Source organism: Scaptodrosophila lebanonensis, unplaced genomic scaffold, assembly GCF_003285725.1.
Source record: "Scaptodrosophila lebanonensis strain 11010-0011.00,11010-0021.00 unplaced genomic scaffold, SlebRS2 tig00000024-arrow-pilon, whole genome shotgun sequence".
NCBI lineage: Eukaryota > Metazoa > Arthropoda > Insecta > Diptera > Drosophilidae > Scaptodrosophila > Scaptodrosophila lebanonensis.
The window spans coordinates 5,883,130-5,908,166 of NW_022060538.1; the positions used below are offsets into that span (position 1 = coordinate 5,883,130).

The following is a 25,037-nucleotide window of genomic DNA, read 5'->3' on the forward strand; positions in this document are numbered from 1 at the left end:
CCGCGGCTTGCCGTTTCTCAAGCCCCTTTTTACCACTTCATTAGTCGCTGCGAGCGAAAGAGCGGGCCTTTCTTTTACTTTCGTTCGTGTGCGGCGCTTTTCCAAATAATTTTCCTCCAGCCAAGGTGTGGGTAAAAACATTTTCATGAACAGCAACAACAGCCACGACCGAGCCTCAAAATGCGGCTCAGTTTTTAAGGCCGACCCGACCGCTCTGATCATGAACATGACACAATATTGTAGATTATGAGCGTTGGCGGTGGTGCTGTTGTTGCTGTTGCTAGTGGTGCTGGCGGTGGTGGTGGTGCTGGTGTTGGTGTTGGCCTCGGCATCCGCTTTGTTGTCTTTTGTGCCTGCCGGCGTCTATGGTATCTCGTTGTTGTTGTTGCTGTGTGTGTGTGGAAAATTGGTTTGGCAAAACATTTTGGCTCTTACTTATCTCGTTTTGTAGTTCATAACTTAGCGTTTATTTATGAGTTGTCAAGCATTTCGTACGTGAGCGGTCTCTGAAGTTCAAGGTGTTGGTCCATTGGGTGAAAGTGTGGCGCCTCCGCATTTCTCGTTTAACAATTTTGATATTTATGAGTTTATGCAGAAATTTGTCTCGTCCTCCTTGGACCCTTACAGTTCTCAGAGCCTTGTGTGGCCCACACATTCTCACACGTTAAAGATTATGAATGAAACATGGACAGCGCCAGACAGGCAATTGCATCAGGCCACAGGACACTCAATATGCCTACACTAAGAAAAATTATTACGAAAACTCTAGCTTTAATATTGTAATATAGATAACCAATACTAGTTCGTTAAAAGTTTTTAGGCAGATGAAGAAGACAAGCAAGAAAACGTTATACACTTATATACAAAAGTGAGCAACTAATGTTGTTTTCTATTTTTCTTAAAATAAGAAATTCAATTCAATCTATTTCGAGGATTATTTGTTGATCCTGTAGCTCAACTCTAGGCCAGCGACATTTTCAAAGCTTTTTAATATATAAGAAGGAGAAGAAGATCAATATGAAAAAGAAAGCAATTTTTATATTCTCCAGTGTTTCAAGGCTTTAAAAGATAACACTGTCGCTGTTCTAAAATATTAAAAATCAAAACGTAGAAGAAACCCATCCAAAATATTTTGTTTTCTATGAAAACATAATCCCGGGAGTTGGAAAGACTATCTTTTAAGTAAATCCTTTGACAATCCAGCATCTTTCGTTTAGTTATGCGCCTAGAAATAAAGTTTCTTGGAGTTACAGGTTAACAAACGACTACAAAAGCTATTGTGCCTTTTTAAGCTTCTGAGTTACGAGAGGCTTGCCGATCCGGGCAAGGTCAAATCAACTGACCTTATAAAACGAACCTCAGAAAGTATTTAAATTCCTTTTTAGCATTTACAAAAACATCTATGGATAATAGACTTACTTCTTACTTACTTTAGTTTAGTTTAGTTCAGAAGAATGAATCTGGCATAATTTCTTTGAGTGTAGATTGAAAAAGTGTCACTGCATCCTTGAACCCAACTCGAGTAGGGCAGCTGGGCCCAACTGTTGCAGCTTCTCGCTTAGCAGTGGCTGCTATAGCTATATCCTTTCCAGCTGAATGCGCTCGACTTTCTGTGAGAATTTTTGGCAACAATTTTTTGGCTGAGCTTTTTTGTGGCTCTGCGGCTATCAAATAACTGCCTGCAGCATCACCAGCAGCACCACCAGCAGCAACAGCAGCTGCTTCCGATTTATGTAAATTGTATCTATGGGTTTCACACGCTCAGCGCTAGCTCGATGATCGGCTGACTCCCCTCCAGCCAACGGGGGCGTGCTTTGAACTCCCAATGCTGGCCAATTGGCTAACAATTTTTGCGCTTATTTTTTTTTTGCTGTTTTCATTGTTGTTGTGCTTTTGTGTTTTTGTTGAAGCGCGCTCAAGTGGCTGCAATCATTGGATTAATTTTAATATGTCCATGGCTATAAAATGTTCACGTTGTTGCTGCCATGTTGCCTTGTTGCCTTACTGCCAACCTGCATCTATGATTATGGACTCACGGCAATCGACTTGAACAGAGCTAAGCAAGCACACAAACACATGTATATAAATGTAGCAACATAGGCCGTGATGTTGTTGCTGTTGTTGTTGTTGTTGTTGCAGTGGTTGCCACTGGAATTGCGACCTCTTTGGGAGCACCACTCGATGCAGCTATAGCTGGTTACGAAACCCCAAGAAAAACTTCCGCATTCATTTAAGATCATTTCTGTCGTTGGTGCTCCAAGTGGTGGCTGCTATGATTGTTGCTGCTGCTGCTGTTGCTCTTGTGGTTGTTGTTGTTGTTGCCAGTGTTGCTGCTGCTGCTGTTGCTGCTTGTTGCAGCGGTGGCAACTGCATCCCCCCTCATTTGGTGTTGTTTTGCTATTATTAATGCCGTCCATGCTGCTTTGGTTGCTGCCGCTGTTGTTGTTTGTTGTTGTTTTCTTCATGTGTTTTGCGACGCTGTTTTGGCGAATTTATGGATCAACGCGGCATACCGCGCAACATCAACACCAACTATAAAACCTGCGCCATAGCGTCTGCTTGAGTCAAAAATCCAAATTGTCAAAGCATTTCTACAACTGTTGCCGCTGTTGTTGTTGTTGTTATTTGTGATATCAGATTGCTTGGCTAGACGAATAGATGCGCTCACATGAGACAGCTGGTCAATGGGGGCCTGTCTAGAGGTAGACAAATTCCAATTCCAATTAATTTAAAGTGAGGTTTACGGGAGCTTCAAAATTATATAACCTTTATGAACATCTAATAATTATAGGGGTAGTTACTTAAATTTTCACAAAACTTACCCAATGAATGCGAATGAAGATGCATACTATTTTATTTTTTTATTTTTATTTAAGAAATCAACAAATACAAATAGTACTGTCAGTACCTTCTAATAAAATTATTACAATATAACATTATTCTCTCCCGTTGAATTAGCTGTTACAATATTATTGTTTCTCGACATTTGAAAATGATAGATTATTTGAGAAATGATACTGAAATAGAACATACATTGTTTAAAACTTCCTTAGCCACCTCATCGAATTAGTTTGTAAAGAGAAATCGATTTTCTCAATTGGTTATAATTTCAAGACTTCATTTGGTTTAATTGGATTAATCAATTTAATTGAGATTAAAATAATATCAGATTAGAAAACAAGCAAAAAATGAAATATGATCATCTGAGGTATACGATATTGTTAACCATCGATACGAATTGTAAATAATTAGTATCTGAGTTTTACAGCACCTGTTGGGGAACACCAGCGCGATTATGTTTAATTATTCATCACCTTTATAGAGTATTTTGAATGCGTATATCGCTTAACTGCATGCTCAATTATTCACAACATTTGTTTTTGTGGTAAAGCCCAAATATAATTCCATTAACTGGAACTCTAGAAGAAGTGCAATAATTCATTATTGTTAGATGAATAATATTAGTATTGGATGAAAATGAGGTTGCAAAAATTGCAAATAATTCTAAATATTAGAATTAAAGCGTAGACCAACATTACAAGTATTTCGTAAATGAATACTTACTACTTACTGTATACATACTTAGAATTTTCTAACTAAGAACTTATGCAATTGTTGACAGCGCTTGTATCTAATGGTCTTCATTTTTGTTGTTGTAGTTTAATATATGTGTAATATTTATATTTAAATTTCATTTTGAACATTTCCATAATAGTTGAATAATTAACTTGGTTTTAAAATGTATTCCTATCCTATCTTGAGCGAGCATATCGAACTACGCAAATATTATTAACAAATAGTTTTAATGCAATAACTATGAAGTTAATCAAAAAAGAGTCTAACAATTAAGTTACTTCGTTTTGAATTAGTTTAGTTTAGTTAGTTCGACGATTGGTTTGCGGCTGTGGAAGACTTTTTTATCTGATATATATTTATGTAGATTAAGTATTCATTTGTTCCAAATTGCTGTTCCAGACAACCACATTGCATGTCTAACTAACATGTCAGCTTTATTGGCTGCTAACGCTGTAGCTGGCCAACACAACAACAACAACAGCGGCAGCAACGGCTGCAAGCAAGTTGTCCACCAGTCCTGCCATAATCAGGTCAAGCCGCTTGGCCCGTTAAAGTTAATGCAAAAAATGCATTTGCAGCCAAAGCGTCCAGAGAGTTCCCAATAAATTCACACTAACGGCAATTGGACACGGGCATGCATGTGTGTGTGTGTGAGTGTGTGGAAAACATTTACGTGCTCTTCATCATTAATAAATACCGTTAAAACGGCGCGGGACGCCCACCACAGCCAATGCAAAAAAAAAAAAATAAACCTCAGGCCGCGCTTGGCAATATGGACAAATAAAACTGGTAGTTGTTATTGCTGTTGCAGTTGTTGTTGTTGTTTTGGTTGTTGAGGTTGTTGTGTCACTGTCAAATGTGGAGGCATACGTCAATAAATTACGTGGAAGCGCACCCAAGAGCCCGCTGTCAAGACCAACTCCAACTGCCAGCCAAGAACAGAACCGAGTCGAACCGAACAGAACAAAAACGGCAGAAAGAAGAAAGCCAACGGTATATTATGCAATCACAGCATGAATGAGACACTCTTGACCGAGTTTCCAAAGCCAGGCACTAACGGTAAAAGGCTTTTGTGAGCGCAGAGTCGGGCCAAAGACGACAACGACAGCGAGTTACGCGGCAGCTGACATCCGCCGCGACGCCCCGCGCCAATGAGGCAAATGCGGCACTGCAGCCACTTTGCAGCCGCAAAGCAGCTCAAGCTCAGCAACTAACGGGTTCTGCAGCATAGAGAGGCGCATACTTGGGACTGGCATTGGGACTGGGACTGGGAGTGGGACTGTAATGTGCTGTGCAAAAAAAAAAACAATAACAGCGAAGCGCATAGAGTTGCTCAGGGAGTAGTGGAGGAGGAGCAGTTGAGAATTGAATTTAAATGCAGGGCGCCTATCAATTATGTAAGCAGAAGCGAGGTGTGTTCTCACTAAAGGGCAGACCAATAAATAGACTTTGTTCACTCTTCCAATACTGCTCGTTTAATCATAGAAGTTTCGTCAGAATAAAAAAAAAAAACGAAAAAAAACTATACTCCTTTAAGCGCTATCGGTAGAGATTGAATTTGAATTTAGTTTAATTCTTTTTAAATGAAATAGGCAGCTATGGACAGACCTGCAAATCATTTGCACACAAATTTCTGTTGTTCTACTAGTAGTCGTTCAAAAGTAAGTCAGTAAGAAGAATCCGAACAAAAAGGATTCGGTTTTATTAAATAAGCAATACATTCTTGACTTGCTTGGGAAATTCACCAAATTTGGGTGCAGATCGTTTGCCTGTCTGGCCATGTTTTCAAAATATGCAAGACAATCAAATAAATTGGACACCAAATATTAAAAATATAATGCAATCCATTCTACATTTCTCATTTATTTTTCTTATACACTTTACGAGGGTAGTTCCAAAAGTATGCGAGCTGTCAAAAAAACACAAATTTTTGCAAAATTATCTTTTATTCGATGGGCAAGTGTCTCTCAAAATTTAATCACGTTCTTGGTTAATGCAATAAAGCATGTGTGAACTAGTGAATTGTGTTTATAAAACAAAACTTTGTTGCCAAATGTGTTTGTTTTATCGTGATTCCATAGTCAATAAGTTCGCAAAATTCTCGCTGTTCATTGTTTTTCCTTTTGAAAGACAATCAATGAAAATATATCCCAAAAATTGACCTCATTACCTTGCCTGTAGATGGAACTGTCTTTGTGTTCTTTGGAGGCGGTTCTCTTCTTTCCTTCGCGTCGGGTGTAAAGTGAAGATATATCCATAGTCATGAGTCAGCTATATTTTTGTTTAACATGATCAAATACTTGACTAAAACATCCACACGATGTTGTATTTGTTCCATATGTGTTATTTTTAAAATATCGAAACCATTTGGGTCCGTAGAGCGATAACAAACAATTTAAAATTAAGGAAAAGGAAGAAAAATCTTCCTCAAATATATAGCTTACGAAATCTCGACAAATTGTGTGTTATTTCAGTCCAAATTCGCTTCCTACCTAAAACAGTTTCAAAGTTTTTGAGAAACGATCGATTGGAATAATTAATAAATCATCAGGGGGAATATAATGTTTATGTTATATATTATCTTATTATGGAGTCTCTTTTTGTCGAAATTGCAGTTCTACAAAACTAATAAGGTGCAAAAACCTGTGAAACAGATTAATTTTGGAAGTTTCGAACGTTGTTGCATTATTATTGCGATTTCTTATGGTTTTCTAAAGAGAGCCTTCATTATTTTGTATAAGATCTGTCATAAAATTTTTTACGTTTCAAATCACTTTTTTTTGACAATTTCGGGGCAAGAGTATCTTTGATGTCCTTCAGAATATTTAATTGCCTTACTTGAGAGCATCCCCAAAGCTTATCCATTGAATAGATAGAACAACTAGCTGCCAATGTGGCTAACAATTGAATCAAAGGAATTAATATATGAACATGTTTTTATTGATTTTAAAAATTTCGGCACATGTATAAGTACATTGGGCGCAGTGTGATGCAAAGAAGGAGGGATAAGTACACGTATTTAAGTAAAATATTTTCTAAATGCAACGCGGTCGGCCTAATTAAGGAGGTGAGTCTTCACCAGCGCCACAATGGGTGCCGCAGTGGGCATAAATGGATACTCTCCGGCGCTGCCGGCAATATCCAGATGGGTGTACTTCAGTGGGGTCGGCGACTCCACACCGTATTTATCTAGGCCTGCAGCCTTGATCATAAATGCAGCGGGCATCTGGTGACCACGTGGTGTTTTCACCGATGGCGCATTATTCGCTTGCACCAGATCCTCCCCAATGGTTTTGGGGTCGTTTGCGTCAAAGTCGCAACGACGCAGCACCGACACCTCGAAGGGCTCACCAAAGCACTGGCCAGCAGTTTGCAGCTTACGGGCATGATCGTCCAATTGTGCGACACTATTATCAACAATGATGCTCTGACCCTCGCCCGCAGACAGCCAAGCATGGCCAGTGAGCGTGGCAATGGTGAACAGATGAGGATCGGGTAGATTACCCTCAACGGCAAGTTCTTTCATACGACATAGTACATCGGCCATGCACATCCTGCCCTCGGCATCGGTGTTGCCGATGCGAATGCGAACGCCTGAACGCGATTTGATCATCTCGTCGGCGACGTAGCACTCCTCGCCCACAGAGTTGCGCACCAAGCTCATCGCGCCGATCACATGAATGTCATCGGGCTTCAGCTCGCTGACAATCTGCATGAAGCCGGCTACGGCGGCAGCCCCGCACTTGTCCCGTGACATGCCGGCCATCACACCGCCAGCCTTGATGTCAGCGCCACCCGTATCGTAGGTCACACCCTTGCCCACCAGCATAAGTGTCTTGCGCGCAGGTTTGGGGGGCACGTATTCGGCAAAGATGATGCGTCCCCTGTGACGATCGACCGCGTTAGCAGCGCGATTGACAGCCGCAAACAGGGGATATTCCTTTGTGATGGTGTCAACGTCGCTAATGACCGTTACCTTCAGATTGGACAGTAGCGGCTTGAGATACTCTTCCACTCGAGGTGGGGCCATGCGCTCCGGATCACCAACGCCTGTTGGCAGATAAGAGGGAGAAAAATGAAAAGGAAACAATACAGCTGTTTTTTCCCCCGTAGCTTACCAATATCACGAGCTACAAAACGACCCGACTCCAGGACCAAAGCCTCTCGTATAATATCCTCGGCCCGGGGATTGTCAATAAACAGTGACAGATTGGAAATGAGGCTCTTCTTCTCAGGCACATCCTCACGTAATTGGATCGGCTAGCAAGGGAATTAATCAGTGCTCTTAAAATCAATTTACAGTAAAGTTGTTGAAAACTTACCACATAGAGCCCCTCTAAAGCACCCAGGACGGTACAGAGTTCAGTCTGTGCAAAACGCGAATTGTTCGGCACCACTAACAACGGAGACTTAAAGCCGCCCTGCAATTATACGAATTGAAGTTCAGCAACAGGATATTTAGATAAGTTGATAAATGATTAACAAACCTTAATAGCACGCTTTAGGGACTCCCTTGCTGCTTTCTGATAGCTACGCACATCGTCGTAGTCCGTCAACTCCGGAACTGGCGCATAAACTACGGGGATATCGAGTTTCTCGGACTTGAAGCACGAAACTGAGCTATCAAACCCCTTATCGAAGGAGCGCAACTCATTGAATTGTGCAGCCAGCTCGGCGGGCACTTTGCGATCAATGACGCAGAGTACATCGCAGCCCGACTTCTGTGCGATCTTCGAGAGTCGGACGGAGCAAGGAACAAGTCTGAAAAAAAATCAACATGTTTTATTTCAAAACCCAATCAGCAGTCACTCATTTTTAATGAGTAATATGCAAAATAATCACGTCTGCATTGTCAGCATTTTGCGTTTATCAATTACATACTTGTATAGTATGTATGTACATTCTTGTTTGTTTATTGCTCACTTGTTTACCACAACGCCCCCGCATTTATTGTTTACCAAAGCATAACATGGCAACTGATGGGCGAAGAAACTGCCCAGTGGCGTTTAGATAATCTTAACTCTATGAAGCTACAAACAAGTGCAATAAATAATCGCGATAAGATGAACAAATAGCATTTATTATTGAGACGTTGCGAAATAGTACTTGAAATGCCGTTAAATCTAGATGGCAAACGCAAGCAGGAAAAGCTTTTTATGAAGCTGCCTCTGACATTGCGCCGCGTGATCTTTTATTAATAGTGCTGTCAGTAATTGCCGCCACTATCCAACAATAGAATAATATTTGACATACAGATACATATGTATGTATGTATGTTCATTATATTGTACTCACTTGTCCATTGTGCTGATGAGCTAGATTTGAAGTTGTGGATTGATACAATGATGTTTCCAAGCAGGCGACGGGCGGCACAATGTTTGGCACAACTGTATCGGGCAGCAAGTGTTTCAAAACTGAGGAGGCAGCAGTGTAAAGCGATTTGAGACGTTGTATGCAGGCTGCTGATAAGAACGATTTTCTTATCACAACACAAACACAATTAATACTTATAAACGAAGGCAGAGTAGCGCTCTGTATTGGCTGGCAAATTGCAATGATGCGACCAATCGTCCACCACTGGGCTTTTATAGGAAATTGCGTGCAGCTGTTTTGTGTTTATAGATGGAGGTAGCTAGCTAACAAATTGCACGGTTTATGAATAATCATACGAGTGTCTTAATTGAAATTGTAGCTTCTCGTTGACGACAATAACAAAAGAAAAAAGTTTACTCACGTCGCCGGACAAAACAACAACCGAAACAGCTCAGGTTTGTTGTTTTTTTCTGCTAGTCACGTTCGATGCGAATGCCGGCGAAAAATCAAAACAGCTGATGCCCGCACAGCGTTGCCAACTACATTCATTAAAAAAAAAAATACATAGAATACATGTGCGTTTGTATGTATGCAGTAAACAATATTTATTATTCGCCATTTATATAGCCTTTGATGTCATTTATGAGTTGCGGCAATTGCTCGGCCTCAAAGATCAATACCTTCCGGTAAGGAGTGAGCACCGCATCACCCTCCAGCCAATCGCCCGCCATCCCCGAATCACATTCGCCGGCCACCGAGTATTCGAAACTGAGTTTCGCGCGCTCAGCAATGAGTTCCTCTTCGGCATTCGTGTAGGTATCCTCAGCTGGTTTGCCCTTTTTCGCCTCCTTCCGGTAGAGCTTGACCAGCATCAGGTATGTGCCAAAGTCAAATTTCATTTTCTTCGCCTTGGCCGCCACAATTTCCTCATGCAGGTTCTGAAGCAGTGGCACGGATATTTGTGCCGGTATATTGATGAAACGCTCGTTAATTATTAAGCCTACATGGCGTGTTGCATTCTCCAGCAGTTCGTGCAGTTCTTGCTGCACCTCCTTCGGGGCGTGCTTTTGTGCGCGTTCAAGCAAGTAGCTACGCAGCTGTATTACACTGGGCTGCTCCTTCTTGGCGGTCAGATTAAGCACCGATGTAATGCCAAATATGGTGCCATCTTCGACCATGCCATCGTCATCGGTTTCACTCTCGGCGCCCTCGTCCTCGCACTGACAGATAACGCTGCCCACATAGTTTTGAGCTGTTCAAATTCCAGAACATGCATTAGCTTATGAATAAAACTATCCGCTGGTATGGCTTACCAATAAGCAAATCGGCCATTTGATTACAATTGATGTGCGCACGAAGGAAGAGTCGCTGCAACAGCTGTGAAATGCCCTCTCCATCCGGATCAATTGGAGCACGGCCCTCAAAATCAACCTGCACTTCCTGTCAACAATATAATAATGTTTATTTGGATGCCTATTAAAGCGGGTATCGCCACGCACCTCGTTCCCCCGATACGCATCAGGATGGGTTCCGTCTTCTACATCGTCATCGTCATCGCTGGAGCTGGAATCCTCCTCGTTTGCATCGATTTCCATTTTATTTAAATTCTTGCGCTTCTTAGCCGACATTCTGCACTTGTATAAATATTTGGGACCCCACAAGAATTAAAGTCAATTAAGCCAAAACAGCTGATAGACGCGCTCACGTGGAGCTGCGGTCCTGCCAACCTGTTTGCCGCCGGCACTCTGCGAACTACAAGTTAAAAATATTCACTGGTTCATAACTCACATTGCAGTTAAATTTATTTGAAAGTTTTGTAATAAAAAATGCTAATTTCACGTAGCAACCGCTGCCTCGTCTACTGCAATATTGCTAGTCTCTTGCACATATTTTTCGTAATCTGCATGTGTCATCAGACTCGCCTTAATGTCATCACAGTTCTCAATTTTCGGCAGCAAGATGGCAAAATATCCTGCGCCTTCCTCTGCCTGTTCCAATAGTTTGGGTTGTGCGATTAGTTCCGTGTGTACCTCCACCAGCTTGCCTCGTATACAGCTGGGAATCTTGTAGACATTGCCTTTTTCTGTTGTGAGCAGCGCCAACGTGGAATCCGCCTGCAAGACCATGCCACCCCTCTTAGCCTTACCCTTGACCACGTTCTGGCTGCGATCCACATTTCCCACATCAAAATTAACGGAGGCAATGCCTTCAGCAAAGGCCGGATGTGAAGGAGCCAGGCATATCAGGCAGATGCGATTCGAGTGGTACAGAACTTGAAAGGGTGCCTGCTTGCCGCCACTTGTTTTGAGATAGTAATAGCGTGTAAAGAAACGGTCCACAACACTCGGATAGTTCTCGTCATAGTTCTTGGTAATAGGACTTACGGGTCGACCACAAATCTGCTGCTCTTCCTCTTTAAAGTAGTACTGTTCGAAGGGATCTTCGTGAGTTATTGTAAGGCTGCTCATTCTGTGTGTTTATTGCTTAGGCGGATGCTTCCTGTCGAATGCGCTCCTTGTATCTGGCCTGCTCCTCCCTAGCTCTGGCCCGATTTGCTGCTGAGCGTGCTATGCGCTCCGCTTTAAGGCACTTGACGACTTTGTCGTCAATGGTGTTACAAATGCCAATGAATTTGCGGAATCCGTGCTGTGGAGAATTGAATAAATTGTTCATATAGCCTTCTAATGTTGCGGACACTTACGTTTTCGTGGCACGCTTTAAGCTCCTCTATGAGTTGGTTGCAGTTGGGCGTATGCAAGTGCGGCGACAAATCCGTGTGCATCTTCCGATTTGTCCAAAATTCTACTCCGCTGCCGAATGTTTTGTTGTTAGGTAACACAGCTGACAAACAAATTTATCGATTGCTATTTGAGAAGTAATCGGTTACTCGTCGTTGACAGCTAAAGAGGCAACGGTTGCTTTTTGAATTTAAAAAGCTACCGACAGTTGAATTTAGAGAACTTACAGCTTCTAAAACATTTTGAACTCTTAAAACGTAAAATAATTCCCTGTAATTAGTTTTCTCCCTTTTTTTTTTTGGTAATATAATTGACTAAAATACAATTTTTTTAAATTAAACTGGTGAGCTCATTATCTGAGATTGCGATTTCTGAAAACTATCAAGGAAACAAGCGAGAATGTTTGCAGTTTGGTTTCAGCGTAAAATGTTTACGCTAATAACTCGGTTATTGCTGAGAAATAACCGATTTGGATACGATTTTTAACAGACAAAGAGATTTACACAAAATGTTTAGATTATGTAATTAAAATCGTAGACAGTACTGAGACCGTTGTGTAGGGGCTGAAGGAGGTGGAAGGTCCCTCAAAAATAATATAAATTCGTGTTTCCTAGTAAAGTATTTCTACCAATTTTGGTTTAGAAAGAAAGAAACGTTCCGACGGACTGTTAAACATATATGGTGTTAAGAAAAATAATATCAAAAACTGATTGGGGTTTTCTGTTGTTTTTTATTTCATTGTGTATTTTACCCGCTCTCACAGTTGTTTTTACATAGGCTCTCAGTTTGTAAAATTGATAATAGATATATATGTATTTCATTTTATTACAATATTTTATCTCACATGCTCTTAGGTCATTCATGCAAATAGTTATGTATAGTTATTCTTTTATTTTTTTAAACGTCTTCACTGTTCACTTTTATCAAAAGTCTTATCAACTACGCCATCGAAAAGGGTTTGTCTCAAAAACTAACATGTTTGCTGCTTCCTCAAAAAAAGTCTGAAAACTCGCTAACTCTCAAAATCGTGCGCTGTTGTTACAACTAATAGAAAATTCACAGTCGGGGTTGTGTTTTCCAATCGTTTGGTTGGTTGGTTGGATTAAGTGGCTTGGAGGTTGTATAGTATGTGTGTGTGTGTGTTAGAAATCGTCATTTTTATTATCGTAAGATTTGCTAATTCGTTAGGTTTACTATAAGTAGTTGTATTAATTAAAAGCTGATCTACTCGGCTACAATGGCATGTGCTATCTCTCTACCGTGTTGCTCAAAGACGTGCGTGTACAAGTATGTGTGTGTGCTTGTGTGTGTGTATATAAGTATATAATTTTCTGCTAATATATGCTCTCATTTACTCCCCTCTCATTAAGCTCTCAGTTCGGTTATATTATATAGTAATTAATCAAATAAAAATGTTGCAACTCAGTTGAAAATAAAAGTTGACTAAAGACCAAACATTTGCACAGCAACCGCTGCTACTTCAAATAACAAAATTCGCCTACAAATTCTCGCTCTCTTGTCTTACGCTGTTGTTCTCGTTGATATGGGTACGAAAACAAAGATTTGCTCTCACTTGTAGCCCTCTCCCAGTTGATGCTGTTAATTCTCCATAGACGGTTACTAGTGCCGATGTCACATTCTCTCTATCTCTCACTAAAACAAACTAAATGGCAGGTTTTACTCCCCAATCGGAGCCAACACCTCAACTCTTCGTCTTTTTGGGATCAGCCTCCGCATCGATTACTTCAGCCTGTTTGGCTTCGATGCTGGACAGCGCAGCCTCAGACATTTTCTTGTATTTGCCAGCCAACTCGGGCAACTCGTACGCAATGGCCACGTCCAGTTTGGTGATGGGACAGCCTCGGAAATATGTGCACGTTTCCGTCAATTTCTTGAACTCGTACAATGGATTCAAACGGAAGAAGTCACGATAGACTTCCGGATCGGGCAAGTCATACCGCGAGATGTTGGTAAGCGTGGAGAGGCCCTCGTAGATGTGATAATTCTGTGGATGATCGATGATATCATCGGCAATTCGCTTTTTGTTGCCAAAGAGCGTCTTATGGTTGTAATAGGTATTCAGATAACAGTCGACCATCTTCGCATGATTACGCACACGCACCTACAAAACAATTAAATGTTATCAGTGATAGTCCTGGAGTAGAGTTTCGCTTTGGGGACTTACAGCAAAACGACGAGCGCTGGCAATTTTGTGTTCAATACGTTTGTCAATAGCGGTGCGTAGATCACGCAGGAAGGCACGTTCCTGGGCAAGTAGCAGGCGTGCCGGAGCACCATCCTGATACGGATGCGTCCACAACGAGGTGGTGTACATGAGTGGTGGCTGCGCCGACGACATCAGCGGCGAGATGTTCCAAATGAGTGCGCCCTGCACGCGTAGCAATTCTTCAGGCTTGACGGTGTCTGCCTTGTTTAGAATGATGCGAGTCTGATACTCGCGGCCCTTCAGCTGATCGAGTATCGCCTCGGTCTCGGGGCCGACATCTAACTTGGCTGGGTCGTAGACCAGAAAGATGATGTCGGCGCGATCAATGAACCACTGGCAGGCGTCGTTGAAGGGAAATACGCGCGAGACCTGCTTGCGCACTTCGAGAATGCCGGGTATCTCAACGATGTTGACCTGAAATGCAGTGGCAAGAGTTTAAATTTAGTGGACGTCTTGTTATTTTCGGGGCCGACCAACCACCAATGTGGCTAAAATTGTTTCTGCATTAATTTTTTAATAACAAAATTAATACGAAATGTGTGTGCTATAAACGCGGTCGGGCACATTGCCAGAGAATTGCTAAATTTCGAAACAATTTCCCAATCGGCGGGATGCGCTGCCAAAATAATACTTGAGAGATAAGTAAATGCACTTAATAACAACAGCAAGCTTGTATAGTATAATGTCTGTCTGTCGAACGCACCTTCTCGAGCAACTTGCTCTTCATTTTCAAACCACGCAAGCGTTCCTCAAGACCCTGACCGAACTTCTGCAAGCCGGAGAACGTGTAGTCGGCGGCCAGTTGGGTGCCATCCAAAACCTCAGTCTCATTGCCCCACATCAGTATGTTGAAGTAGGCCGGTGAGGGCTCGGCACCTACATAAAATATATGCTATAGCCATTTGGGTCTTAATTTGAATACTAGATTGAGACTTACCAGTTCTTAGAGAGTTTGGCGTGTATTCGTTGTCTGTCAAATAGTTAAGAATAGACGACTTGCCGCCGGACCATGGACCCATGAACAAAATCAGTGGCTTCGAAAAGATCTCTGGATCGCTGAAGTGACGATTGCTCAAATCGCGGTATTTGTACATTGTCTCCAGTGGCTTAATGGCACTCTCGTAGATGCGTTTGATGTCGCGCAAGATAATCTCGGCGACATTGTCGGTGGCCTTTTCACGTGCATTGAACTCGTCGTCCAATTGCAGTAGCTCTGTGATGTGCTGACGGCTACGACGATTCTGGGGGACTTCGCCCTCCTAGAAAGAATTGTATAAATACCGTATATAATGATTTATTCTTTTTTGCAACCCACCCAAAGCAGCTCATCTTCTGGAGTGTCTTCCTCGTCTTCCTGAGGCTCGTCAGCAACGGCAGTTTCAACAGTCTGTGGTTCGATTGCTTCGGGCTCGATAACATCCTCATGTACCTCGGCTGCTTGTGGGACAACTTCTTCCTCGGCTTCTTCCTCGACTTCTACCACAGCAGGTTCTTCTTCTGCTTTTTCTTCTTCGACAACAGGCTCGGGTTCAGTCTCAGGCTCGGTTTCTACCGGGACTTCTTCAACAACTTTCACGATTTCCTCCTCGACGGGGAACTCATCAGCAGGATTTGGTGCTTCAACGTCCAAAACTGGAGCTGCATCCACATCGCGCTTACGACGTTTCTTGACGTCCTCTTCCTCCTCCTCTTCGTCATCGTCGACTTCGTGGCTATCATCATCGTGCTCATTTGGCACACCATCACCATCCACATCTTTGTCATGGATATTTAAGATGCCATCACCGTCCATATCCTCGTCTTTTTCGTTTTTCTTGTTGTCGCCATCAATGTCGTCATCCTCATCGTTTGGCACACCATCGCCATCGATGTCCATGCTCTTGGGTTCTTCGGAATTAGGCAGGCCATCACCATCAATATCGTTATCCTGATCATTCTTCACACCATCTCCGTCGATGTCGTGATCTTCTTCGTTATCTACACCATCGCCATCGATGTCCTCATCCTCATCATTTGGGGTGCCATCGCCATCGAGGTCAGTGTCCTCTGTACAATTTTAATTTAGTTCAAAAACAAATCAAACACACATTTTGAAATTTTAATACCATGATTGAGGGTACCGTCTCCATCGAGGTCATCGTCCTCTGCGCAAGCGTAAAATAACTATAGCACTACGATTGAAGAAAGCCGTTTGTTACTCACCATGATTAGCTTTACCATCTCCATCCAAGTCCTCATCCTCGTCATTTGGCAGGCCATCGCCATCCAAATCATTGTCGTCTATAATTCAAGATCAAATTAAATATCTTTCCGAGCAGTATATCTATATTGTAACCCTGAAAGTAACCAAATACCATACGTATTCGGTCCCTACCCACCATCATTTGGCCTTCCATCACCATCCAAATCATCATCATCTTTGTTAGGTATACCGTCGCCATCAATGTCATGATCCTTGGCATTTGGCACGCCATCACCGTCTATGTCCTCATCCTTGGCATTGGGAATGCCGTCGCCATCGATGTCGTTATCCTTGGTGTTTGGTATTCCATCGCCATCAATGTCGTCATCCTCGGTGTTAGGTATTCCATCGCCATCAATGTCGTCGTCCTCAGTGTTTGGTATTCCGTCACCGTCGATGTCATCATCTTCGTCATTAGGTATACCATCGCCATCAATGTCATCGTCCTTCTCATTCGGTATTCCATCGCCGTCAATGTCATCATCTTCATCATTTGGTATTCCATCGCCGTCAATATCATCGTCCTGATTATTGGGTATACCATCGCCATCAATGTCATCGTCTTCGTCATCAGGAATGCCATCTCCATCGAGGTCGTTTGCGCTATTCGCGTCCTCTGTGGAATCCACATCAGTTATTTCAACAGTTTCTTTCTCATTATTCCCAAGCCCACCATCATCGTCGTCATCATCGTCCCCCCTACGCGGTTGATCGGATTGCATTTCTCCAGAACCATTGCTACTCGTGACACCATCTAACGATTGGGGAAGACATGAAAATTAAAAGAGCTAAGAATGCTAGTCTCTAAGGTCTGTTAAGACTTACCTGTTTTCAATTCATTTATAGCCTTTTCAATGTAGGGTCGACATTCTGATTCGCTTGGTCCGACATCGGCATTGGCAAACCCAACTGCAAGTCATTACAATGAACATGACAGTTTAGTATTTATTGTTAGACTTAGTGGGGGGGATACGTAAGGAGCTGTGCTGACACTATTTTTGAGAACAATTGGTGCACCTTCGAGGCCATTTTATCTTTTTAAACTTGACATTATTTATGGTATGTACTCGCAACACACAAAAAAAATCTGCGCGCTTAATTTATGAATTTTATTTTTAAAAGTAGAATCTTCAAACATATTTATCGCCTTATATATGAGTGAATGGGTATAAATTTTAGTTGGCTACTCGCCCACTTCACCTTTCCGTTTCGCCTACTCTTCCCGCTTTATATACTTTTGTGTGTGTGTGTGTGTATCTGTGTGTGTGTGTGTGTGTGCGTTGGTAGATTCTAAGTAATTTAAGGTCGCTATTTCTTGAGTGACAGCTTTCTTTAAGGTCGGCGCTAATTACTAATAGCCAGGCACGTGGACGGGTGACTGAAAACAGCGGGACTGGAGTCCAACGAGGCTGCTCATTCTTAAGATCTAAGTATATATATATATTGGTATATAGCTAGCTATATTTTGTTCATGAAGCCATTTAGACCATTTTCGCTCTATTCAAGTTTATTTATGCTCGACTTTTATACGTTTTCAATATGCATTGTAGCCGTCAGCAGGTAATTCCTTAGATTTATTGCAAATACTCTGGGCAGGTTTTGTGCTATTTGAGAAATTTTGTGTTTCATTGCTTTCCGCATAAATAGAATTATTTATACAGTTTCGCCAGCCCTCACCGGCCCGCTAGCTGCATTATACTACTACGAGTATATTGTGTTTATGTTGGTGCAATCTGGCCGATCAGAACAAGATCACTTGTCCTCTTATTTGTGCTTCTTCTGCAAACAAAATCGCATACATATAGCAAAACATTTGCTCAACACACAAAATAACTTAAGAATTCTAAATATAAAAATATTACAAACGATGACAACCAAGAGCGACCAACCAAACAGCTACCGAAGGCGATCGTTTGCGTTTAGCAGTATACTAAGTATATGTATCGCGTATATATAATGTTGGGCAAAATTGTAGATAGTATTTTCAAAGTGTCGTCGCTGACGTTTGCACACAGATACAGATACATAGATACACACAACGCACAAGTCAGCCAAATATTTTTAAATATGTGGTGGTTGATACACATATATATTTAAAAATTTTTGTTCGCCGTTTTTTCCTGTCTTTTTGTTATAAAAATTGCATAATGCCTGGCCTGACGGACGCAATTTGCGGACTATTTAAAATTATGCTGCGCCCTAGACTTATATAATAGTAGGCCCTTCTAGGTTCTATTGTTACTCACCATTATTGGAGACGGCGATTAACGTTAGTCCCAGCAGGAACCAAATAGTTAGCCGCCCCATAATAATCAAATCAAAAAAGTATCCTTGAGTTTCCCAGCGTGGTTAGCACTTTTGCCACGTCATATATTTTTATTTTTTCTCGAACTTTTCCGTAATTATGAATAATTAGGAAAAATTATAAAATCACTTGCTCGTATTCTGCATATATATCCGCTATATATGCGCTCGTTTAAATGCACTGCATGAGAAATAAAAAATGCATTATTATTTATTTTAATATAAATTATTTTTGCAAATATTTATATTAAGCATTTATATGGGAATATAAATATATTTATTATTATTTATAATTAGGGGCTCGCACAAATTTCTTTGCTAAATAATTCTTTTTAGAATCTTGCACTTATTCGTTTTTTGTCACTTGGCAGGTCGTTTTTGGATTTCGCGTTTATTTCTTTATCATTGAATGCGGCCGTGCCTTTAGCCATTTAACCAACAATCGTCGGCTGGGTAATCCTTTGTGTCCCTTTCGACGATTGTCAGCTAAATAATTTGCTTATTTTTGGCTCGTCGTCTGTGCACGCCGTGTGCGTGTCGTTTTTTGAATAGCCACGAATTTATTGGTACATATATCTATTTTCTGTTAGAGCCAGCAAGCAGCCAGCAGCAGGCAAGCAATTTCAAATGAAATTCTAATTCAAATTCTACTTTGCGTACACGAGTATACGAGACGATCTCTCCCGGTCCAAAACCAATTCGTAACTCAACTTGCATATACCATGAATTTACCTTGTGACCGCGAAAATATTTTGATTTTGATATTTGTGTAGCAAAAATTGTCAAAAAGCACACAAGCTGAGTGAGTTTTTCTGCTTTGGCCGCCTTCTGATCTTCCTTCTGCTCAGCGTTCTTTTATGTGTTGGGGACAGTGGCGGTGTGTTTGTGGGATACCAAAAAATTGTGTCATAAATGAAAAGTTGAACAGAGAGAGAAAAATAAAAAATACTAAATTATTTATATTGTAGAACTTTTTAAAGTACAGCCTAAAATTAAATTACAATAAATAATTATTCTCAAGAGACGCTTTTTCTTGTCATAAAACAAATTAGGTGAACAATGGAAACGAAAGGAATATAAATGATAAATGTATGTATAATAATATGTGCCCTCCAACTATCTCTCTTTGTATTGCCTATTCTTTCCATATAAAATATAATTATATAATACGAATATTTCTCAGATTATCACTCAAACTCCAATCTGACAAATTTCTAAATTCAACTTGCATGAACATTTTTAGTTTTATAACATTTAAGAGACTGGTATGGCTCCAGAAGAAACTAGAGTAGAAGCATTGCTTGATTTATCTTTTCAAATCTTCTTTCCGTATACTGCAAGAACTCGAATAGAATCAGACAGAGCTTTCCTTCCTTATCCTTCCGATTGTGCTTCAAGTACAAACGGATAAGAACGGGCTTTTTAATCATGATCCTCGGGATTGTCGGGCTGCAGACTTCCAACGACTTAATGATGCGTAGAACTTGGACAATCATGCAGAAAGGTGCCGATTTTAGAAGTCTTCAGACCCGTCATCCTTAGCCATTTCAATTGTTTTTTTTATCACGCCAACAAAAAATTCCTTGTAAAATCTGTCGTATGAAGAAATGAAGTCTTTCTTCACATAGAGTTAGTTTTAAAAAATTTATGAAAATAGTAGTAGAGGATAGTATTCTCTCTAAGATCCCAGCACTGAAGAAGAAGCTCTGCTCATGTTCTGTTGGAGCACTGTTTAATAATAGCAAATGCTATCCCATTAGAAACCCACTCAAAAGTACACGCTGCTACAACGTTCTCATAATTTTTCATTTTGAGTAAATTATATGTCTTTTCGAAGGCAATGGAATGAGAATCTGCCAACGCTCTCGCTCAGCAGTGAAAGCTGTCAGAGATCCTCAAAAACATCGGCAAACTATAGGGCTAGGCCATATGATTTGTTTGTAGTCAGAAGCGATTTATTTCAACTCATCTCTTGGTGTCGCACTCTCGCGCTCAGTAGCCTGTGATTACAAAAATAAAATTGAAAATCTTAAATATTAAAATGAACATTTCTTGTAGCATTTATCACTGCTCATTTGTACGCTTGATTGCCCGAACAGCTGTTGGCTGTGTCTTTCGGTCCAAGGCGATGCCTCGCCACAGACAAGTGCAAAATGCCTCAACTCATTGCGTTTATTAGCGCATAATGCAAATCGAAATTTTGCTCGGATTCATGCGTCCCCGTCCATGTGAGAGGCTACACTGCATTCGATTTATGTAATACTTTTCTTTTGAATCTGATATTCTTCGCCTGAAACTACCTATGTTTGAATAAAATAGTTGAACAGTCTTCAAGAGAGAGGCTAGACTGCATTCGATTTACGTAATACTACTTTAATTTATTTGCATAAAGTTCTCTTTCAAGCATATCTTCAATAGCAATAGTTGACAGAACTCTTCAATTTTAATTTCCGAAGCGAAGTTCATGTTCAACCCTTAATTTCCATAGAGAGACTGCACTATATTAAATTTTTGAAATACTTTGCTTTTATCTGATATTATTTGGTTAAAACTGTGTTCGGGGCACTTTTTTTATGGCAATATTTGACCGAAATCTTATATTTTCATTTACAAAGTGAAGCTCATTTTTTCAACAATTAATTTTTATAGGGAGGCTACAAATATGAAATTAATTCTGCTTAAAGCTGTGCTTAAAACGAACTGTATTAAACTGGCATCAAATATTCAGCGGAAATCTTACATTTTCATTTACGAAGTGAAGTTAATTTTTTCAACCATTCATTTCCATAGAGTATAGCCTATACGGCATTATATTTACGTAATATTTCCTATTTAAGTGGGATTCTCTGCTTAAAGTTGTGTTTGATGCAAAACTTTGATGTCAATATTTAACAGAAATTTTAAATCTTATGCGTTTTTCATGAAATGAAGCCTATGTTTTGAATAATCAAATTCAATAAATTGAAAAAATGCTACTACTTATTTGTGTTGAACTCTTATATAAACGCATTCTTGTTATTATAAAAACTATATTATTTTACAATAGCGAACCCAATTTAAAAGCTAATCATAGAAACACGAATTAAACGTTTCAATAAGGTAATTGATATTTATCGAATCGCATTTTTCCCAAACAAATTACGAGAAAATGAAAAATGTATGAATGGGTTATTCTCTTACTATTAGAACTGTTTTGTAAAGAATCAGCCTATTAGAGCTAAACAAAATAACTGAAAAGCTTCTCTTACATCTTCCTCTCAAGTAAGAGATAATTCTTTCATCACATAGAAACGACGTGTGAATAAATTATTCATAGTAGCAACATTGTTTTTTGTTTATGTTTTGTTTTTGTTTTGTTAATTTATATTCAAACATTATATAAAATTTTATTTAAATTGGTGCATTATATCATAAAGCTGTTAAATAACCCTTCTCCCTGGTTTATTGGGTGGATAAGATTATATTTAAATATATACCAGTGCTTAACACAAAATTTAAAGAGAGCAAGAAATTTAAACTCTCCACACTTAGTAGCTTGGGCTGTGCTTTGATAAGTTATTTAGTTAATTACACTTTAAAATTTACTTTGATTATTATTTATGGCATTGTATAGTTGAGAAAGTCTTTTCTTTTAAACCTATAGAAGTATAATAGTGGTATTATATATTCCATTTACCTTTTAGTTGAGTCAACATTCATATTTACGCTGATTTATGAATTCAGCTTATGTGAGTCAGCTAAAATATTGCATTTAATGGCTCATCAAGAACCACTTTTCTTTTATCTTATTTGAAATTTAGTTTTATTGTTTTCGTCTCATGCATAAATCCTATTTGCAGGAATGTGCGGAAACTTAGTTTACGGCGCGTCGGAACTTTTAATATGAATTGCTTATAAAATTAAACACGCATCTCACATCGAGAATTTGCGTACTCTTCTAAATGTAGTCATAAATATAGGTTGCTATAAATAAATATAAATTTAAATATTTAGTGGGCTTCATTGCCACTATGTCTCTGCTTGTTTTTCGTGCAGTAATAACGATCGCTATTCTCGATCCAATCGCAGACATTCAAAACGGTATGAAAAGCTGTGCCCTCCTTGCACTCGAACTCAACGGGCTTGCCGTGCACACAACGGATATACTGGAAAATATAAATTCACATAGATATTCGGAGAATATACGAATGGGAACCCACCTTTCGGCAATTGGGATGAGGCACATAGTCACGATTGGTGCAGTCTATTTCGCTTGGATCGAATTGAGGACCGGCGGGCTGCTCGGGATCTACAATTTCCTCTGGCTCTTCTGTGATTTTCTCGGGCATTGGCGTGCTTGTTGTTGTTGTAGTCTTACTAGTCGTAGTCTTCTTGGGTTTCTTAGGTCTCTGCAAGTGTGTGTGTGTGTGTGTGCCTCGTTGAATGATGTGTAAAATAAGCGACGAACTGTCAACCTACCTTTGTAGTTGATTTCTTGGTGGTGCTGCTCGCTGTTGGCACCGGCGCTTGCGTTGTGCTCACTGGTGCTGACGTAGGTTTTGGCTTCGGTTTGGTCGGCCTACGCGTCGTCGTCACCGCTGGCTGTACAAAGGCGTCTTCATCGGGATTGGGCGGTGTGGCGGGCGGTTTCGCCCACTCTGGCTGCAAGTGCAAAACAGCAAAGCATATTCATTGGCTTTCGTTTGGCATGGGTCCAACAACTTACTCTTGGCGTCGTTTCGCGCGTCGGTTCCGGCACACGATAGTTTTTCATATTATCGTAGAGTATCTGCATTAGTCCATTCTTGGGACCGCAAAGTCCATGAAAATCGTCCATATCAATGGCCCAAGTCATGGCGCCCGCATAGCCCTTGGCCTTGATGAAGTCCATTTTGATCTGCACCGATGCCTCGTTCTCGTAGCCCACCCACTGTGTGTCCTTGTAGGTGTACGGCACCATGCCCGCATCATCCCATTCAACTGTCCAGCCTTTCGATTTGTCCATTACTTCAGTGCAGATCTCATAGTAGGCCAAGAATCCACTGGCATTGGTATAGGGTCCCGGAGCCCCACCACCCGCTTCCTTGTTGATATATGTGCCCATATTATAGTTTTTGTTGGACTGGCTCAGTGTGAATGTGCGGCCGTAGAATGGTACGCCAACGACCAGCTTGTTGGCCGGGCAGCCCATCTCCTCCCACAGCGCCAGGCCGTCATTCTTGAATGGCATTGCTAATTAGTTGGCTGTGTCCCATCAAAGCTGTATGATGCAGATACTTACGACATTTAGTTTCTCGTAGGCGTACTGATCGTGTTTGCGTTTGTACAACGGACTGTGCACATCGGCGAAGCCGGCCCAGTTTCCCCGCAGATCGTATGTCATTGCGTGTATGGCATCTAGTAGTCTGTGTTCGAAACAAAACTGAATCAGCGCCAGCAGATTAGTTCTAAATTTTGACTTACTCGCACAACTCAGGCACATGATAGCCCTCCTGCAGCCGGAACTTGGCCACCGGCACGGCCATAGTTATTTCCCAGCCACGTCCCTCACGATCAAAGGCACGCCGCAGCTCCTGCACAAAGTATAGGAATTTGTCCTTATCGCCGTAGGAGCCACCACGATCCGTCGCGCCAGGATATTCCCAATCCAGATCGAAGCCATCGAAGTCGTACTTCTTCATGAAGTTGACTACGCTTCGTATGAAGCTCTGACGACGCTCTCGCACCGCTGACATTTTCGAATACTTCGAACCACCCTCGGCCCATCCACCCACAGCTATTTGTAGCTTCAACTTGGGGTGCGTCTGACGCAGTTCCGTGAATTTCTTAAAGCCCTCCTGATCCACATCCAAGTCAGGATCAATGACCAACACATCCCAGCCCTCGTCGTTCACACCGATGAACGAGTAAACGAGATGTGTACACAAATCGGCGGGCACATCCTCCAGTCCGTAACGCCCAATGCCCGGACGATACACGGCCCAATTGCTGAAGTAGCACACAATGCGAGCAGGCTGATCGCTCGCCCGACACACCTGGCCGGCACAAAAGACGATGAGCAGGGCCAGCAGCAGTCTCTGGCAAACATGATGATGCACTATGTGGGGAAATAGAGCGTCGATCAGATATTGCCTGGCTTGGTTGCTTGGCATTTAAAGTGAATTCGAAAAGCGTCTGGAATCGTCTGGTGTTACGACTTGTCTTATTCGATTTGTGCCCTCTACACGACTTGCATACGTAATGCCACATGTTTCGTAAAACTCTTTGAGTGCACTTGAAGGTTTAGTGTTTATGTATTTTTGATCGTGCTAAGGTTACGTGCCCATAATTCTGGATACACGGAGTTCATTCACCGTTCGTACTTAGAAGAGAGACCAGCGCCAACTTATGCATTATGTATGCGCGACCAGGCTTACCCATTTCTTAATGCTCCACACTCTCGACACTCGCGACTGGGACTCAGTTTTTGGATTACGATGCGCAACCGACGTTCGTTTGCCACCAAATGACACTCAAATAATCGCCAGCAAAGCTTTTATAGTGGGAGGCACGGCGTCTGCTTCGGTCCGGTTCTTTGAGCGGGCCTTTGTTCCTGCGTAAAGTGCGTGAGACGCGACGCTTTGTTGTTTTGATGATTGTGTTCGTGTTGTGCTCATTT

The 25,037-nt window shown here is 41.2% G+C and overlaps 6 protein-coding genes across 10 annotated transcripts; all 6 read right to left on the reverse strand.

Annotated features, from left to right (window-relative positions):
* Positions 1 to 6,494: 6,494 nt before the first annotated feature.
* Positions 6,495 to 9,281, reverse strand: LOC115620654 (putative aminopeptidase W07G4.4). The gene is made up of 5 exons (XM_030514004.1): positions 8,872 to 9,281; positions 8,064 to 8,337; positions 7,899 to 7,997; positions 7,695 to 7,836; positions 6,495 to 7,626 (listed from the first exon to the last, which is right to left on the reverse strand). The coding sequence occupies exons 1-5, from the start codon at positions 8,877 to 8,879 to the stop codon at positions 6,632 to 6,634; spliced, it is 1,518 nt and encodes a 505-aa protein (XP_030369864.1). The 5' UTR covers positions 8,880 to 9,281; the 3' UTR covers positions 6,495 to 6,631.
* Positions 9,282 to 9,465: 184 nt separating this feature from the next.
* Positions 9,466 to 10,560, reverse strand: LOC115621372 (protein BCCIP homolog). Its single transcript, XM_030514999.1, has 3 exons — positions 10,389 to 10,560; positions 10,203 to 10,329; positions 9,466 to 10,141 (listed from the first exon to the last, which is right to left on the reverse strand). Exons 1-3 carry the CDS (start codon positions 10,515 to 10,517, stop codon positions 9,498 to 9,500), a joined length of 900 nt encoding a protein of 299 aa, XP_030370859.1. The 5' UTR covers positions 10,518 to 10,560; the 3' UTR covers positions 9,466 to 9,497.
* Positions 10,561 to 10,665: 105 nt separating this feature from the next.
* On the reverse strand, positions 10,666 to 11,394 carry LOC115621212 (protein Abitram). The gene has a single exon (XM_030514794.1). It carries the CDS (start codon positions 11,355 to 11,357, stop codon positions 10,725 to 10,727), a length of 633 nt encoding a protein of 210 aa, XP_030370654.1. The 5' UTR covers positions 11,358 to 11,394; the 3' UTR covers positions 10,666 to 10,724.
* On the reverse strand, positions 11,349 to 11,724 carry LOC115621213 (COX assembly mitochondrial protein 2 homolog). The gene is made up of 2 exons (XM_030514795.1): positions 11,591 to 11,724; positions 11,349 to 11,535 (listed from the first exon to the last, which is right to left on the reverse strand). The coding sequence occupies exons 1-2, from the start codon at positions 11,669 to 11,671 to the stop codon at positions 11,374 to 11,376; spliced, it is 243 nt and encodes an 80-aa protein (XP_030370655.1). The 5' UTR covers positions 11,672 to 11,724; the 3' UTR covers positions 11,349 to 11,373.
* A 712-nt stretch (positions 11,725 to 12,436) lies between these two features.
* Positions 12,437 to 19,075, reverse strand: LOC115620495 (sarcalumenin). Of its 5 annotated transcripts, XM_030513744.1 has the most exons (12): positions 18,708 to 18,903; positions 18,343 to 18,581; positions 16,922 to 17,005; positions 16,770 to 16,850; positions 16,233 to 16,712; positions 16,057 to 16,134; positions 15,960 to 15,998; positions 15,170 to 15,900; positions 14,792 to 15,113; positions 14,558 to 14,730; positions 13,813 to 14,268; positions 12,437 to 13,749 (listed from the first exon to the last, which is right to left on the reverse strand). In XM_030513744.1, exons 2-12 carry the CDS (start codon positions 18,401 to 18,403, stop codon positions 13,330 to 13,332), a joined length of 2,925 nt encoding a protein of 974 aa, XP_030369604.1. In that variant the 5' UTR covers positions 18,404 to 18,581; positions 18,708 to 18,903; the 3' UTR covers positions 12,437 to 13,329. The 5 variants fall into 5 exon arrangements, with proteins under 5 accessions (XP_030369604.1, XP_030369602.1, XP_030369601.1 ...); XM_030513742.1 differs by lacking the exon at positions 18,708 to 18,903 and adding an exon at positions 19,061 to 19,075 and having other exon boundaries at positions 16,233 to 16,850; XM_030513741.1 differs by having other exon boundaries at positions 16,233 to 16,850; positions 18,708 to 18,905.
* Positions 19,076 to 22,273: 3,198 nt separating this feature from the next.
* LOC115622008 (endochitinase) lies at positions 22,274 to 24,799 on the reverse strand. The gene is made up of 7 exons (XM_030515863.1): positions 24,796 to 24,799; positions 23,843 to 24,476; positions 23,661 to 23,784; positions 23,106 to 23,597; positions 22,859 to 23,041; positions 22,600 to 22,788; positions 22,274 to 22,545 (listed from the first exon to the last, which is right to left on the reverse strand). The coding sequence occupies exons 1-7, from the start codon at positions 24,797 to 24,799 to the stop codon at positions 22,390 to 22,392; spliced, it is 1,782 nt and encodes a 593-aa protein (XP_030371723.1). The 3' UTR covers positions 22,274 to 22,389.
* Positions 24,800 to 25,037: the final 238 nt, after the last annotated feature.